General features: G+C 40.4%; 1 protein-coding gene across 1 annotated transcript in view; it reads left to right on the top strand.

Annotated features, from left to right (window-relative positions):
* The window catches only part of VEZT (vezatin, adherens junctions transmembrane protein), a 105,737-nt gene extending 91,474 nt beyond the window's left edge, over positions 1–14,263 (top strand). Inside the window, exons 13-18 of the mRNA XM_048501547.1 lie at positions 445–594; positions 1,006–1,331; positions 5,940–6,133; positions 6,488–6,588; positions 10,367–10,574; positions 13,300–14,263. Coding sequence (XP_048357504.1) covers positions 445–594; positions 1,006–1,331; positions 5,940–6,133; positions 6,488–6,588; positions 10,367–10,574; positions 13,300–13,856 — 1,536 coding nt within the window. The 3' untranslated portion in view covers positions 13,857–14,263. The remainder of the gene's footprint in view (positions 1–444; positions 595–1,005; positions 1,332–5,939; positions 6,134–6,487; positions 6,589–10,366; positions 10,575–13,299) is intronic.
* The last annotated feature ends 241 nt before the right edge of the window (positions 14,264–14,504 follow it).

The raw sequence follows: 14,504 nt of genomic DNA, 5'->3' as shown, positions 1-14,504 counted from the left end.
ATGTACCGAAATGTTGTGCTTTGTGACCTAGATACATAATTAACAAATTGTCAAGGTATTGCCAAATGCAAACAATGTGAGAGGAGTCTTCAGATGTACCACATAACATTCAGAATTTCATTTGCACAAGAAGCTTGCTTATCATGACTTCCTGTTCATTTGAAACAGTACATTGTTACTTTGCTTAAAATCATTCAGGCTGAAAAAGTTGTCTTTTTAAATCCCAATAAATTGTTACAGTGTGAAACAGACTTTTCTCTGTGACACACCTCTGAAGATGCCAGCCACAGATGCAGGCAAAACGTTAGGAACAAGATCAAACAGACCATGGCCAAACAGCCCAGAAAACCCACCACAACCAGTTGCCTATTGTTGTTTTTCCCTTGTTGCTTTGTGGTTCACATAATAGAGATGTTTCACTGTTAATGCCTTAACCTCAGCTAAACCTACCCACTGAATTCTGAGAGTGACAATGTGACAAACTACATCTGTGTGGTGCCTTTTAAGGAACTTGGCCTGGGCCTGAGTGAAGAGCAGGTATCTGAAGAAGATGCACACAATTTTACAGATGGTTTCAGCCTGCCTGCACTGAAGGTAACACTGTCTTTTAGTCTTGGCAGCAGCCTATTGTTATTTAGAATATTTAAATAGACATGATCCGTGAAAACAGTTCAAAATTCATTAAATTCTGTGGAGTTTTAAGGTTGTTGTAGTAATCTTTGGCCAAGCCAAAGCGTCCCCTTTTTAGATTAATTTTTATTATTGCATAATAAGAACGTATTAAAATAATTATTATTATGGACAGAGTCATCCAGAACTCTGCCAAACTTAATCCAGAATAATTTGTTTATTTGTTAAAAAAAAACTTGCTGTTTCCCCCATCATTTATCATAGTCTTCTTTTCTGCTAATCAACTCACCAAAGCATAATGTGACAAACTGGAAAATTTTAAAAACCTATCTTTTTTAACAATAAAGATTATAGTGACTGTTTCTGTGATTTTAGGTTTTATTCCAACTCTGGGTAGGGCAAAGCTCCGAATTCTTCCGGCGGTTGGTTCTTCTGCTGTCTCCTTCAAATGCTTCCCCTGAGATTACTCCAGAAAGTTTGCCTCTTCGTATATTTTCTGACGTGACTCAAGGTCTGCCTCATGCTCACGCTGCCTGCTTGGAAGAACTTAAACGAAGTTACGAGTTTTATCGATATTTTGAAACTCATCACCAGTCTGGTTCTGATCGTTTGATCAAAAACAACCGAAAGTCACGAGAGCTTAATCATCTTCATACTGCAGTGCGTAGCTTGCAGCTCCATCTAAAGGCCTTACTGAATGAGTAAGTTGATCTCTGAGAGAACATCTAGCTATTAGTCTAATTCCAGCTAGTTGTCTAGCTAGTAGTCTAATCTACATATCTTCGTTGTTTAAAGAAGTTTTATGCTGATTTCTAGTGGCTGTATTGCTGTAACATTCCCTGACACCTATGTAATAAAACAATTTAATTATATTCAGTAAAGCAAAAATAGTTACAAATTAGAATTTGATGTTCCTGTGCAGGACTTGAGTGTAAAATAACGTGTTGGTATTTTTTAATGTGTATGACAGGATCAATATTTGGAACCAATCCCAGAATCATCAAGAGGTCTGAACAGCACTGTCCTTTGCAGTTACTCCAGTCTAAGACACTTGCAAATGAGGAACTTAGAGTGGAGTTACTCCACAAAGGATTGTACTGTCAGTTAAGTCAGAGGCCGCAGTAGCGTGGATAAGTCTATTAATATCCTTGAAAAAATTAATTAAAATCAATAGATTTAAGCATGCATAGGGCATGTGTGTGCCCGCACTTAATTTGGTAATCAGATTATCATTTTCCTGTGTCTTTCCACCTTGAGTTCTTGTGCTGACTGAGCCAGCCTCATGACCCCTCACAATGGCCCTGATGTTCTGCTCAAAACATGTTCGCCTTTTCTTTCACCTTGATTCTTTCAATTATGGAGGCTCCAGGGAAAGAATTAGCAAATGAAACTTGTGTGCAAGATAATTGAGGTGTGCTTGGAGCCTGCGCGCGCGCGCGCACACACACACACACACCCCTTTATTGGCATAATCAGAAGCAGATACATAAATCTATATATATAAACATGAAATACCACTGACTGACACATGAAATTTGGCACACCTGTTCCTTACGTACTCCAGATGCTCACTAAGAAAGGATTTCCCAAAATATTCACTTTCACTTGATTTATTACCTATTTACTGTTTTAACTGCTCATCTCTGGCCATCTGCGTGAACATTCTAAGGGCAAACCAACCGCCCAGTCCACAGACATGCTGCACGAACATTCTAAGGGTGACAGTTCAACACCACCAGCTTCATGTCCTTCACTAACTGCACTCTACCACCGCCCTCCACAATGCATGTGAACCTATTTGAAAACAAACCCATCAGTCCACAGACAGGCTGTGAGGAAATATGCTGCATGTCACCCCAAAGTTCACAAACAGGCTGCAAAAAATTATGCTGAATGTCACCCCAAAGTTAACAGGCAGGCTGTGAAAAAGTACTTCTCCACCCACCCTCACGTTAACAACACCACTACAGCCAAATACTATCAACATACATTACAAACTGCACTATCACCTTGGACTACTAAACATTTTTTGGTTTTTGCATATGGACATCAGATTGCTTACTGTGGAGACAAGTTTATTGCTCTTGGCCTCCGATCACCCTGTGCTTTGTGTCATGCTCTGAAGTGGCGGGATGAGTCCCCAGGAATGTGCACAGTGGCGGTACAGTCCAGCTCCCCTGCCCTTCAACCCTACCCTAAACCTCTTCACAGCCTTCTCACTCATCAGCATCCAATGGCAGAACACTTCCTTTCTGCATCCCGAAAATACAACAGCTGCTTCCAAATGACGTCTTTTGGAGCCCACCAGGTGAAAGAAAGCAATAACACATGAAATTTGGCACACCTGTTCCTTACTCTAATACAGAAATCAGAAGGGCTGCAAGACCAAGAACAAGCCACATGAACAAAGATAAAGAGCCGTCTAGAGGGAAAGTGTTCTCACCATACATCAAGGGAACCACTGATCGCATAGGAAAACTGATGAAAAAGCACAACCTACAAACAATCTACAGACCCACTAAGAAAATTCAACAGATGCTACGTTCAGCAAAGGATAAGAGGGATCCTTTAGCTACTGCAGGAGTCTATCGCATACCATGCAGCTGTGGACAAGTCTACATAGGAACCACCAAACGCAGCGCACAGACACATATCAAAGAACACAAAAGGCACTGCAGACTATTTCAGCCAGAAAAATCAGCAATAGCAGAACACATGATAAACCAACCTGGACATAGAATATTATTTGAAAAAACAGAAATTCTGGACCACTCTGAAAGCCACGATGTCAGACTACACAGAGAAGCAATTGAAATCCATAAGCACATGGACAATTATAACAGGAAGGAAGAAACTATGAAAATGAACAGAACTTGGCTGCCAGTGTTGAAAAATACTAGAGTCAAGACAGTGTCTAACCAGCTCCACACAAACACAGGATGACCATAGACAAAAGAAACAAAGGCCAGGATACTTCTATTCAGATGCTCCCACCAGTGACCTTGCTATCTACAGGGTTACTCCCAGGCTATAGTCTTCATTGTTACTCATACTTCTATTCAGATGCCCTCAACTATTGACCTGGTTGCCGCCTTTGTTACTCACAGACAAGGTTTCCCCACCCACCCTGGACACTCCACAGATATATACTCCACTTGCTTTCCCAACATCAGATCCTCTGAAGATGCCAGCCACAGATGCAGGCGAAACGTCAGGAGAGAATGCTGCTAGAACACGGCCATACAGCCCGGAAACCACACAGCACCCAAGTGATTCCGGCCGTGAAAGCCTTCGACAATACAATAACACATTGCATTAGAAAAAAACAACTACAGGAAGCTGCTGCAACATATGCGAAAACAAACCCATCAGTCCACAGACAGGGTATGAGGAAATATGCTGCATGTCACCCCAAAGTTCACAAACAGGCTGTAAAGAAGTATGCTGAATGTCACCCTGAAATTCATGGAGAGCCTGTGATGAAGTATGCATAGCGAAGCACGGGTGCCCTGCTAGTAGATAATAAAAGCAGAAGGCCCCACAAGGACTATATCAAATATGTGCTACTGGGAGCTCTCAGCTATCTCCATAATAAAATTAGCGACCTCTTCACAAAAACAAGGGTCCGGGTTATTCAACAATAGAGATAATCTAGTCAGATCAGGCAGCCCAGATTGAAAGGAAGAATATAGAGTGGTATATTTAGATCTGATTTTATCAAATCTGGTGCAGTGCAAGAGTTGATGGGCCAGGGTTTCGACCACATTAGATTTGCAGCTTCATAGCCTTGCAGATTTATCTATTGTACCTACCCTTTAGTACGGCAGAGGACATAACTTAAATCGCGCAATGGTAAGGGCTCTCCTTGCATGTGGGTTCGTTAGAGCATAGAGGTAATAGGCCATACGGCTCTGCTCAAATGGGATTAAGAATTGTGTTGGAGAGCAGGTTCGTTTGGCTGCTAGATGGAGCCTGAATATGTGAGACAGGTATTCAGCCAGACTGTAGAAATGCTGTGGTCAGAAGATTTTGTCACAGTTCTGCATGTGGCACCTGGAAAGATAGTTGTCTGCTGAGTTGTTCAGCTTCTTGGTCTCAAATGTTTGCCATATGGCATTATGTTTGCAAAGTCAATACATTATGCAAAGCTGGTTCTCGCTCTATTGATCAAATACCAAAACAATGTTACATTGCTACACCAATATTGCTTATCTGGTTTTCCAAACCTCAATAAAACAATATTTTAAAAAATCTCCAAATTGCACTAAAATGAATGATTTCCAAATGAGAAATAACCTGAAGGCCTTTCCTGTGTGGGAAAGGTAAGAAGACACCCCTTTTCTTCAGTGCTAGTGCCCATGAGGCATAAACCCTTCCAGCGGCTGAGGAAATATGACCTATATCTTTTGGACCTTTGTCTTGCCTCTTGGACCTGTATACCCTAATAAAAGAACTACGTGGGGGGTGGGGGGGGGGGAAGCAATAGTGACATTGCTTACGAAGAAATTTTTTTGCTAGACACTGTGATAATATATAGGAAAGATTGTGCAAACCAATTTCAGTTTTTTGTGTCCTCTGAACAACAAAAAGGAACAGTAATATTCAAATTGCCCATCCCGGTAGATTAAATAATATATAGAGTATTGTTGAAGGCTTTCACAGCCGGAATCACTGGGGTGCTGTGTGGTTTCCGGGCTGTATGGCCGTCTTCTAACATACCGGGCTGTATGGCCGTCTTCTAGATCCTCTCAGATTCAGATCCTCTGAAGATGCCAGCCACAGATGCAGGCGAAACGTCAGGAGAGAATGCTGCTAGAAGACGGCCATACAGCCCGGAAACCACACAGCACCCCAATATATGGAGTTATTAGATACAGTTAGATATTCACTACCCAGAATAGTGGCAGCCCTGAATACTTCAAGAAGCTGATCCATGGGCAGCTGTAACCTCCGATATTGGTACTCTGAATTGTTTTTTGTTTCCAATCCATTGAAAGCTCTTTATATAGGATTAGAACTCCTTGTTGTCTCTTGCATACATGTTTCTTTGCAGTGTGTTTGTTCTCTTAGTAGTCTGACTTTTGTTATACGCTATGCCCAGTTTTTTCTTCTACAGATTTAAATGGACTAATTCTGCAGATGTGGGGATGCTGTAGCACATCCCTCTGTTAGCTGGACAAGTCAATAGGATGAATTGTCCTACTGCCAATTGTCCAATTGCAAACTATTATCTGGAGGAAGTATAAATAAGATTCACGAAATGTTTGATTTAGATGTTAATAAGATGCTGATCTTTCTGTTTTGTCCAGAGTAATAATTCTGGAAGATGAACTCGAAAAGTTTGTTAGTTCTAAGGAAAGCCAAGAACACACTTTGAAGGCCTACCAAGTTGTAGAACAAAAACTAAAGTTGATTCAGCCTCACATGCAAGCCAGCAACAGTTGCTGGGAAGAAGCCATTTCTCAGGTGGACAAAATGGTTCGACGAAATCCTGATAAAAAAGGTATGTTTTTGCAACATTAACCAACAGTTGAAAAAGTTCAATTCAAAAACAAAATGGGGATATTGACCTTGTTTATGTAGCCAAATTTCTGCAGGGTTGGAGGCAAGAAGCCTTTACTCTGCCTTTGCTATTAGGAGGCTCCTGGATTCAATGAAATGGTAGGACACCTGCTAAATAAGGACACTTGTGGCTTCATGGTAGGTTTCCATGTGATTAGATAATAGACAGCTGCCTGGTAACAGACTCAGATTCAAAATTCAAATTCAAAAACCTTTATTGGCATAATAATACAATTCTATCAACAGTGAATTTAGTGAATACAAATTTGATTTCTTTTTATCCTCGTTCCTCTAGACAAGCCTGAAATGCCAGTTGGGAACAAACATTGCACTGTGATACCATTACTAAAGCCTGCTGTACATATAGCGGACAGAGATCCAATTCCTGAAGAGCAGGTAAAATCTATATTACCCTGAAAAAAATGATCTCTAGATTTATGTTTTGAATTCTCTTTTTCTTAATGTTTCCTCAGGTAAGACCCATATCCAGTGGTGGGATTCAAAAATTTTAGTAACAGGTTCCAATGGTGGTGGAATTCAAACAGTGGCATAGCGCCAATGGGGCTGGACAGGGCACGACGGCGGCATAGCCAGGCATTCCGGGGTGGGGCATTACTGGGCGGGGCTGTGGCAAGGACACAGGGCGTGCATGCCCCAGGTGCAGTTCCCCTTCACCCCGCCTCTAGATTCAAATGACTGTTTAAAGTATTAAAAAAAGCAATATACCGTATGGTAGTGTATTATTTCTTTTTTATATAATTATATTGATTGATTTTAAATAATAACATAAGTAAGGAGAGAAACCAAAAACTGTTTACAATTGTTAACATATCTAATTGTCTATCTCTCTCAACCCCCCCAACTAGAACATCCTATATTGCCTCCCTCCTTCCCATATCTCCCTCCCTCCCTCCCTACTTTCTACTTAAGAACATAAGAACATAAGAACAAGCCAGCTGGATCAGACCAAAGTCCATCTAGTCCAGCTCTCTGCTACTCGCAGTGGCCCACCAGGTGCCTTTGGGAGATCACATGTAGGATGGGAACGAAATGGCCTTCTGCGGCTGCTGCTCCCGATCACCTGGTCTGTTAAGGCATTTGCAATCTCAGATCAAGGAGGATCAAGATTGGTAGCCATAAATCGACTTCTCCTCCATAAATCTGTCCAAGCCCCTTTTAAAGCTATCCAGGTTAGTGGCCATCACCACCTCCTGTGGCAGCATATTCCAAACACCAATCACACGTTGCGTGAAGAAGTGTTTCCTTTTATTAGTCCTAATTCTTCCCCCCAGCATTTTCAATGAATACCCCCTGGTTCTAGTATTGTGAGAAAGAGAGAAAAATTTCTCTCTGTCAACATTTTCTACCCCATGCATAATTTTGTAGACTTCAATCATATCCCCCCTCAGCCGCCTCCTCTCCAAACTAAAGAGTCCCAAACGCTGCAGCCTCTCCTCATAGGGAAGGTGCTCCAGTCCCTCAATCATCCTTGTTGCCCTTCTCTGCACTTTTTCTATCTCCTCAATATCCTTTTTGAGATGTGGCAACCAGAACTGGACACAGTACTCCAAGTGCGGTCGCACCACTGCTTTATATAAGGGCATGACAGTCTTTGCAGTTTTATTATCAATTCCTTTTCTAATGATCCCCAGCATAGAGTTTGCCTTTTTTACAGCTGCCATGCATTGAGTTGACATTCCCATGGAACTATCAACTAAGACGCCTAAATCCCTTTCAACTAACTATCAACTAAGACGCCTACTTCCCCTTCAGATTCCTATAACTGCTTTATCTATTCCACTTGAAAGAAAACTAACAGAGGGAGAGATCCAAAATCCTTAATCTAAAAGAGTAGTTTAAACTCCTCTCTTTCCAATATAAATTTCAAGGGGAAAAAAGAAAATGAAAAATCTTTACCTATAATACTTTCCCAACCTTTATACCAATGAACAAAAAAATAGAATTACTATATATTGTATTATTTCATACAATTCATACACACATGGGGGGGCAGGGGGACCGCAGGGGCCCTGGTGGGCGATTTTGCATCCCCCACTTGACGAGATTTGTTGTACCCAGGGACAGAGATTACCCCCTTGTCCCTAGTTGAGTTAATCATTAATAACCGGTTCTCTGAACTGAGAAAATTTTAGTAACCGGTTCTACCGAATAGGTACGAGTAGGCTGCATCCCACCTCTGCCCACATCCTTTGGAACTGTCAAATAAGTAATTATTGATAGGCTCTGTAGTACACACGTAGTCCACATGGTGGAGTTTTCAGCCTGGCTAAATAAATAAAGCCTGATTTAATGATAAATACTGAAGAATACATCATAACTAGTATATGCAAGACCTAGGATAAGACAAAGTGTATTTTTTTTAGTACTTCTAGTACTAATGAAATGTAAGGTCTGTAATAACTGTAATAACTGATGTAATAACTGATGTATTTTTCTAAAGTTAATGCAAGTAGTCTTGTTGTCTTGTCATATTGTGTGCAGTGTAGAACAAAGTATTTAAACTATGTCATCAAATCAGTTTTTCAGTTCAAGGTATTATGGGTAATGGCATTGTCCTAATAGTATTGTGGCATAGCCCTGTGCTTGATATACTGCTTTCTGTGGGCAAGGAACTTTTGATGTGGAGTGGACGACACTGGTTTGCAACCTCCTGCAGTAGTTGAGGACTAAATCACACATTTTTCTGTTAGTGTAAAATGATTTTTACAGGAAAATTGAAGAGTGTGTCTGAAAGCCTGTGTGTGGATGCCTCCCATTCCATGGAGGCCCAGGTCACAAATACAGCTGGAGTCTCATACCAGCCTAGTCATGGTAATCTATGCAATGGTCACCTCCAGATACCCCCAAGGCTGCTCTGGAAACTTCATCTAATCCAGAATGTGGTGGCAAGGGTTCTTATAGGAACGGCTCTAAGAACACATATTCAACCTGTATTTCACCATCTACACTAATTACTGTTTGAATACCGGATCAAGTGGTCTGGGACCATCATACCAGCAGGGACCATCTCTCAGTATACTGCAACACCCAAACAGCATTATGCTCTACAATATCTGCTTGTGGCCCCTGGCTCTAGAAGCATCCGGCTGTCCTCAATCAGAGCCAGAAACTTCCTTTTGGTTCTGGCCCTGCCTTGGTAGAAATCTTTGTCAGTTGAGACCCAATCCCTGGGAAGTTTAGCTCAGTTCTGCAGGACTTGTCAGACAGAGGTGTTCCACCAGGACTATGGTTGAGGCAGCAGCAGTTACATCATTACTGGCCTTCCTGTGTGCAAGAATTCCTACCCTCCCTGCCCTTCCCCAGTTTTGCTATGACGATTTTCAGTTAGATTATAGGAAATGTAGTTGGAGGGGTTGGGTTTGATGCCATATTAGTTCCCTCCTTTGGTGAGCTCCCAAAAGCACCTGGTGGGCCACTGCGAGTAGCAGAGTGCTGGACTAGATGGACTCTGGTCTGATCCAGCAGGCTAGTTCTTATGTTATCCCCCTTGGTTGGTCAGCTGTTGAGTTATAAGATGTAAAAATAGGTGCCGGGGTATTTAAATGAAATTGATGTTATTGGAATGTAGATGTATATTTTGTATGAAAATGTTGTATTTGTAAGTCACCTTGGGCCCATCTTTGGACCGGAAGGGGCAGCATGTAAGTCTAACAAATAAGGACTGCATTTTGTAACTGTCCAATATTAGCCTAGTGATTTTTGTATCTTCCCTCCCCCGCTGCTCAACCTTTGGTCAAATGCAGTCCTCTGCCGTTCTCTCTGTAGTTTTGGGATTGTTTACCGGGTGTCTCAAGTCTTCTTTAAGAAAGGCAGACTAAATGTTGTTAAATAAATGGGTAATTGTGTATTTGTATTTACATCACTTTTTGCCATTCAGTGTCCAGCCCACAGTATAAAATGGCCTTTTTCTCTAAGCAGACAGCTTCAGATCCAACCCATTGTTAATTATATCACTTTACATGTACAGAATAGCTGGGATTCTGAGCTGTAAGATACCCAATTTCTAAAGGACGGTGAACTTTAAACATATTTGAATGAAGCTCATAAAAATTTACATCAATAATTGGTGACAGTCAGTGGAGATCATACGACCATCATGTAGGGCTTGGGTAGAGAGCAACTCCAACAGGATGTTTGTTGCCTTTTTCCTCAGGAACTTGAAGCATATGTTGATGATACAGATATAGACAGCGAGTATAAGAGAGATGACTTTTATTACTTTTCCCTGGAAGACAGAGAGAGACAAAAATGTGAAAGAGAGGAATCCAAGAGAGTCCTGCAGGAACTAAAATCTGTGTTGGGATTTAAAGCTTCAGAGGCAGAAAGGCAGAAATGGAAGCAACTCCTATTTAGTGACCATGGTAAGCATTATTTCTAATCGTTTGGGAAAATATATACATATCTTGACAGTAGTTTTGTTTGCTATGACCAGATGTAATGCTTTAGAGCACTTGTGGTCCTAGACTGCCATAGTTAAAAGTATTTCTCATCAGGTAAGAGAAAGAGATGGGATTTTTGTGCCCTATGCAAAAGGAAAAACTCTTAAGGCAAGCTGAACACATGAAGATTATGTGTGTTCTTCATAGAGTAACCGATTGCTCTTTGTTATTATTATTGTTGTTGTTATTATTATTGTAGATTTCACAGCTGCCAGATCTTTAGCTGGTTGTTGGCCTTCATTATGATTTGAGCTTCACCCAGAGGCCTAGGAAGTTGTAATGTATCGGCGTAGTATTTGTGCGGATCCCAGCAGGGCTGCCTTCTGAATTTGACAGATGTTAATTTTGTCAATTTGAAGATGTTTCAAGTACTGCCCTAGTGTTTTTGGGATGGCGCCCAATGTGCTGATTACCACTGGGACAACCTCAGCTGGTTTGTGCCATAGACGCTGAAGCTTGATTTTCAAATTGTGGTATCTAGTGACCTTCTCTTGTTCTTTTTCAATGACCCTGCTGTCACTGGGGACTGCTATGTCAATGATGCTCACTTTCTTGTCCTCGATCACGGTGATGTCTGGTGTATTGTGTTTCAACACTTTGTCTGTTTGGATTCGAAAGTCCCACAGGATCTTGACCTTCTCATTTTCCGTTACTTTCTCTGGAAAATGTTCCCACCAGTTCTTAGCTGTTCTTATGTTGTAATTCTTGCATAAATTCCAGTGGATCATCTTGGCCACTGAGTTGTGTCTCTGAACTCAGTCTGGGCAATTTTTTTGCAGCAGCTGAGGACATGATCTACAGTTTCATCAGCTTCTTTGCATCATCTGAGGATTGTTCGATTTTGGCCTTCTTCTTCTTCTTCTTCTTCTTCTTCTTCTTCTTCTTCTTCTTCTTCTTCTTCTTCTTCTTCTTCTTCTTCTTCTTCTTCTCCTTCTTCTCCTTCTTCTTCTTCTTCTCCTCCTCCTCCTCCTCCTCCTCCTCCTCCTCCTCCTTCTTCTTCTTCTTCTTCTTCTTATTCTTATTATTCTTATTATTATTATTATTGGAGATGTTTCAAGTGCTGCCCTTCGTTGTTGTTGTTTTTGTTGTTGTTGTTGATGATGATGATGCTATTAATAATAATAATAATAATAAATTCAATTTCGATATATTGCCCCATTCCCCAAGGGCTCTGGGCGGTGTACAACATTGTTCCAGAGATTAGTAACTGTGCAGTCTAATATCAGCTTACTGATTTTTGTATGTTTTCACTCCTTTTAATCAGGATTATTCTGAGAATAGATACAAAAGGTTTAGAAATTCTAGAAGTGCCTTGATTGATAATGGAAGATATGCAGATAAGAGAAGGAAAAGGCATTTTGCTTTGAACTAATTATTAGTTCTATTGATATAACACTACTATTCATATTTTTTGTTGTGGGAGATTTAACACGTTAGTTATTTCATTGTATGTAATTCTTATTTAGAGTACTGTACCTTATGGTTGAGTTGAAACTCTATGTTCAATTTACTGATTTTGGTTTATGTGTTTTGTATAATATATTTTGGAAAATATAATGTGAAAAGAAAACGAAGGAGTTTAGAATGATAAGAACAAAATCCAAACTGCAAATTGATAAGACTTTTTTAGATCAATGCTATAGTACTCAATGTAGACGTAGAAAAAGCAGTTCACCAGATACTGCTCAATTCTTGTCCTTAGCCCTTGGGGTCTGCTTGTCAGCCTTAACTATTTTAGCATTTATTATTCCTGAATCCATTACTAAAACTGACACATATTTGGATAAGCAGCTTTCCTGATAGCAATGAAGCCTTTGCTATTCTGTTCTTTTCTCCTCCCTTCAACTGATTGTCCTTAAGAACAGTCTTCTCAACATGCAAAATCAAAGAAACATAGGTTTGCTGTCCAATGTTTGCTGAGCCTATGTTTCTTTGGCTGCTGTTCTCCATGGGATTGTCATCAATTACATCAGTTCCAGCAGCAACCGGGTCTTCATCTGATACTTTGGTTCAGCATTGGGCTGTTGATGTTGTCAGCCAGAAAGATTCTGCAATCGAGAAAGCAGTTTTATCCTTCTTGTTTACATAGGTTATAAGTACCAGGGCTCACCCCCAAGTCCTGTCTGGGTGACTGACGACATCCCAAATGTAGGACTACATGGAAGGCCGAGAATGAAAACAGTATCTGAATGGAAACCTATTTTACTTATGGATGTTGTGGGTTTTCCAGGTTGTATGGCCGTGTTCCAGTAGTAGTTTCTGCTGGCATTTCGCCTGCATCTGTGGCTGGCATCTTCATCTATTTTACTTAAGTCTGATATTTTATAAATTAAGAAATAGAGTGCTAGATGCCACCTGTGACCTTCCTTATCTTAACAGATTAGAATGTGAGGGAAAGCTATTCAAATGTATGGACAGTATAATAACCAGTTTCATTTTAATTTCCACTTTGCAATACTGTTACTTTATCGTATTCTTTACTACTTTATATATATTTAAGATAAGAAGGTACATAAGGTATTATCTAACATGTCCAGCATTCTGTGCTGAAAATACAAATCATACACACTTTAAAACATATAACTCAATTATGATGTAATAGTCTGTGCTGAGTTGTCATTTCATTCCCCCCTCATTTTTTTTAAAGCTGCAGTGAAACCCTTGTTTACTGTCGAGCCAGAAGAACCTATAAATATTTCGATATTGCCTACGAATTCAGACTCTGGCAAGCAGGTCGACAGCAGAAAAGAGGGTAACCTAGAAGAGACCGTCTCTGATACAAAATCACATGCCACTGATGAGGATGGCAGGACAGAATACTTATCTGATGGGCCTGGAGTGAGGCAAGACGACATTGCTGCTAGTGGTGACTCACCAGTGTTTGAGAAAAGAGCTTGTTACCAGTGCAACGGGGAGGGAGAAGAATCCAAGCCATCTGAGATGGATGGAGTGGATGTGCTGCAGCCACCTGAGAGTGATCTGCTGAAGTCCTCCATCAAGCAAAGGCTGGCACTGCTCCATATATCCACTGATTTCGGTTTCACATCAGGCCTAGCAGCACAGGCTGCTGCTCGGTCACTCACATTTACAGCCATGCAAGAACAAACGTTTGGAGATGAGGAGGAGGAAATACAGGAGAGCGAAGTCTTGTTTGTAGAACAAAGCAGAGATGAAGTAAAGGACTGTGAAAATGAAAGTTTATAGGTCATACCTGAACATTGCCTGTTTGAATATTACAGAGGGCTAGCAGAATAACTGAATCAGCACACACCAAGAGATTCAGAGTGTGAAAATACTGAACGGCATTAATGAGATACTACTTGTGCTTTTTAAAATTGTGATAATAATTTGGTAATATATACACATGCAAGTATAAACCAAGTGCAAGGTATGTAATTTGGTTCTTACAGGTGTCATGGATGACTATGTTGAATTCCTTTTAATATTTTGTCTTTATTTATTTATATAACAAGGCTTTTCTTCCTAACAGGAAGATCAAATTGTCACTTCCTGAATACTGACTTTAATAGGAACCATAACTGTAAAACTACTTGAAATTGTTCTTTTACAAGAATATAAATGATATCATGTGTGTCTCTCTATCACTTTAACTTTGTCTGTAATTTCTGTTTGGTATTGACAGTTGGAGCTTTTGTTGTTCTGTTGATTCATCAGTCCCTTAGAAGGAATGTTTTTGCTTTTTTTTTTAATGGAGTCCATAGAAGGTATGTCTTGGAATGCAAGGCTGCGCTAATATAGGGTTGTGGGCAAAGGGTTACAAAGCAGGGGGATTTCCAAATCGTATTAACTTTTAGACAGAATCTTAAGATATATCCAGAGATTTCTCTGTAT

This window comes from Sphaerodactylus townsendi, linkage group LG06 (assembly GCF_021028975.2).
Source record: "Sphaerodactylus townsendi isolate TG3544 linkage group LG06, MPM_Stown_v2.3, whole genome shotgun sequence".
NCBI classification, from domain to species: Eukaryota; Metazoa; Chordata; class Lepidosauria; order Squamata; family Sphaerodactylidae; genus Sphaerodactylus; species Sphaerodactylus townsendi.
Note: the sequence above shows the minus strand (reverse complement) of the source record. Positions and strands in the feature narration are given on the sequence as shown.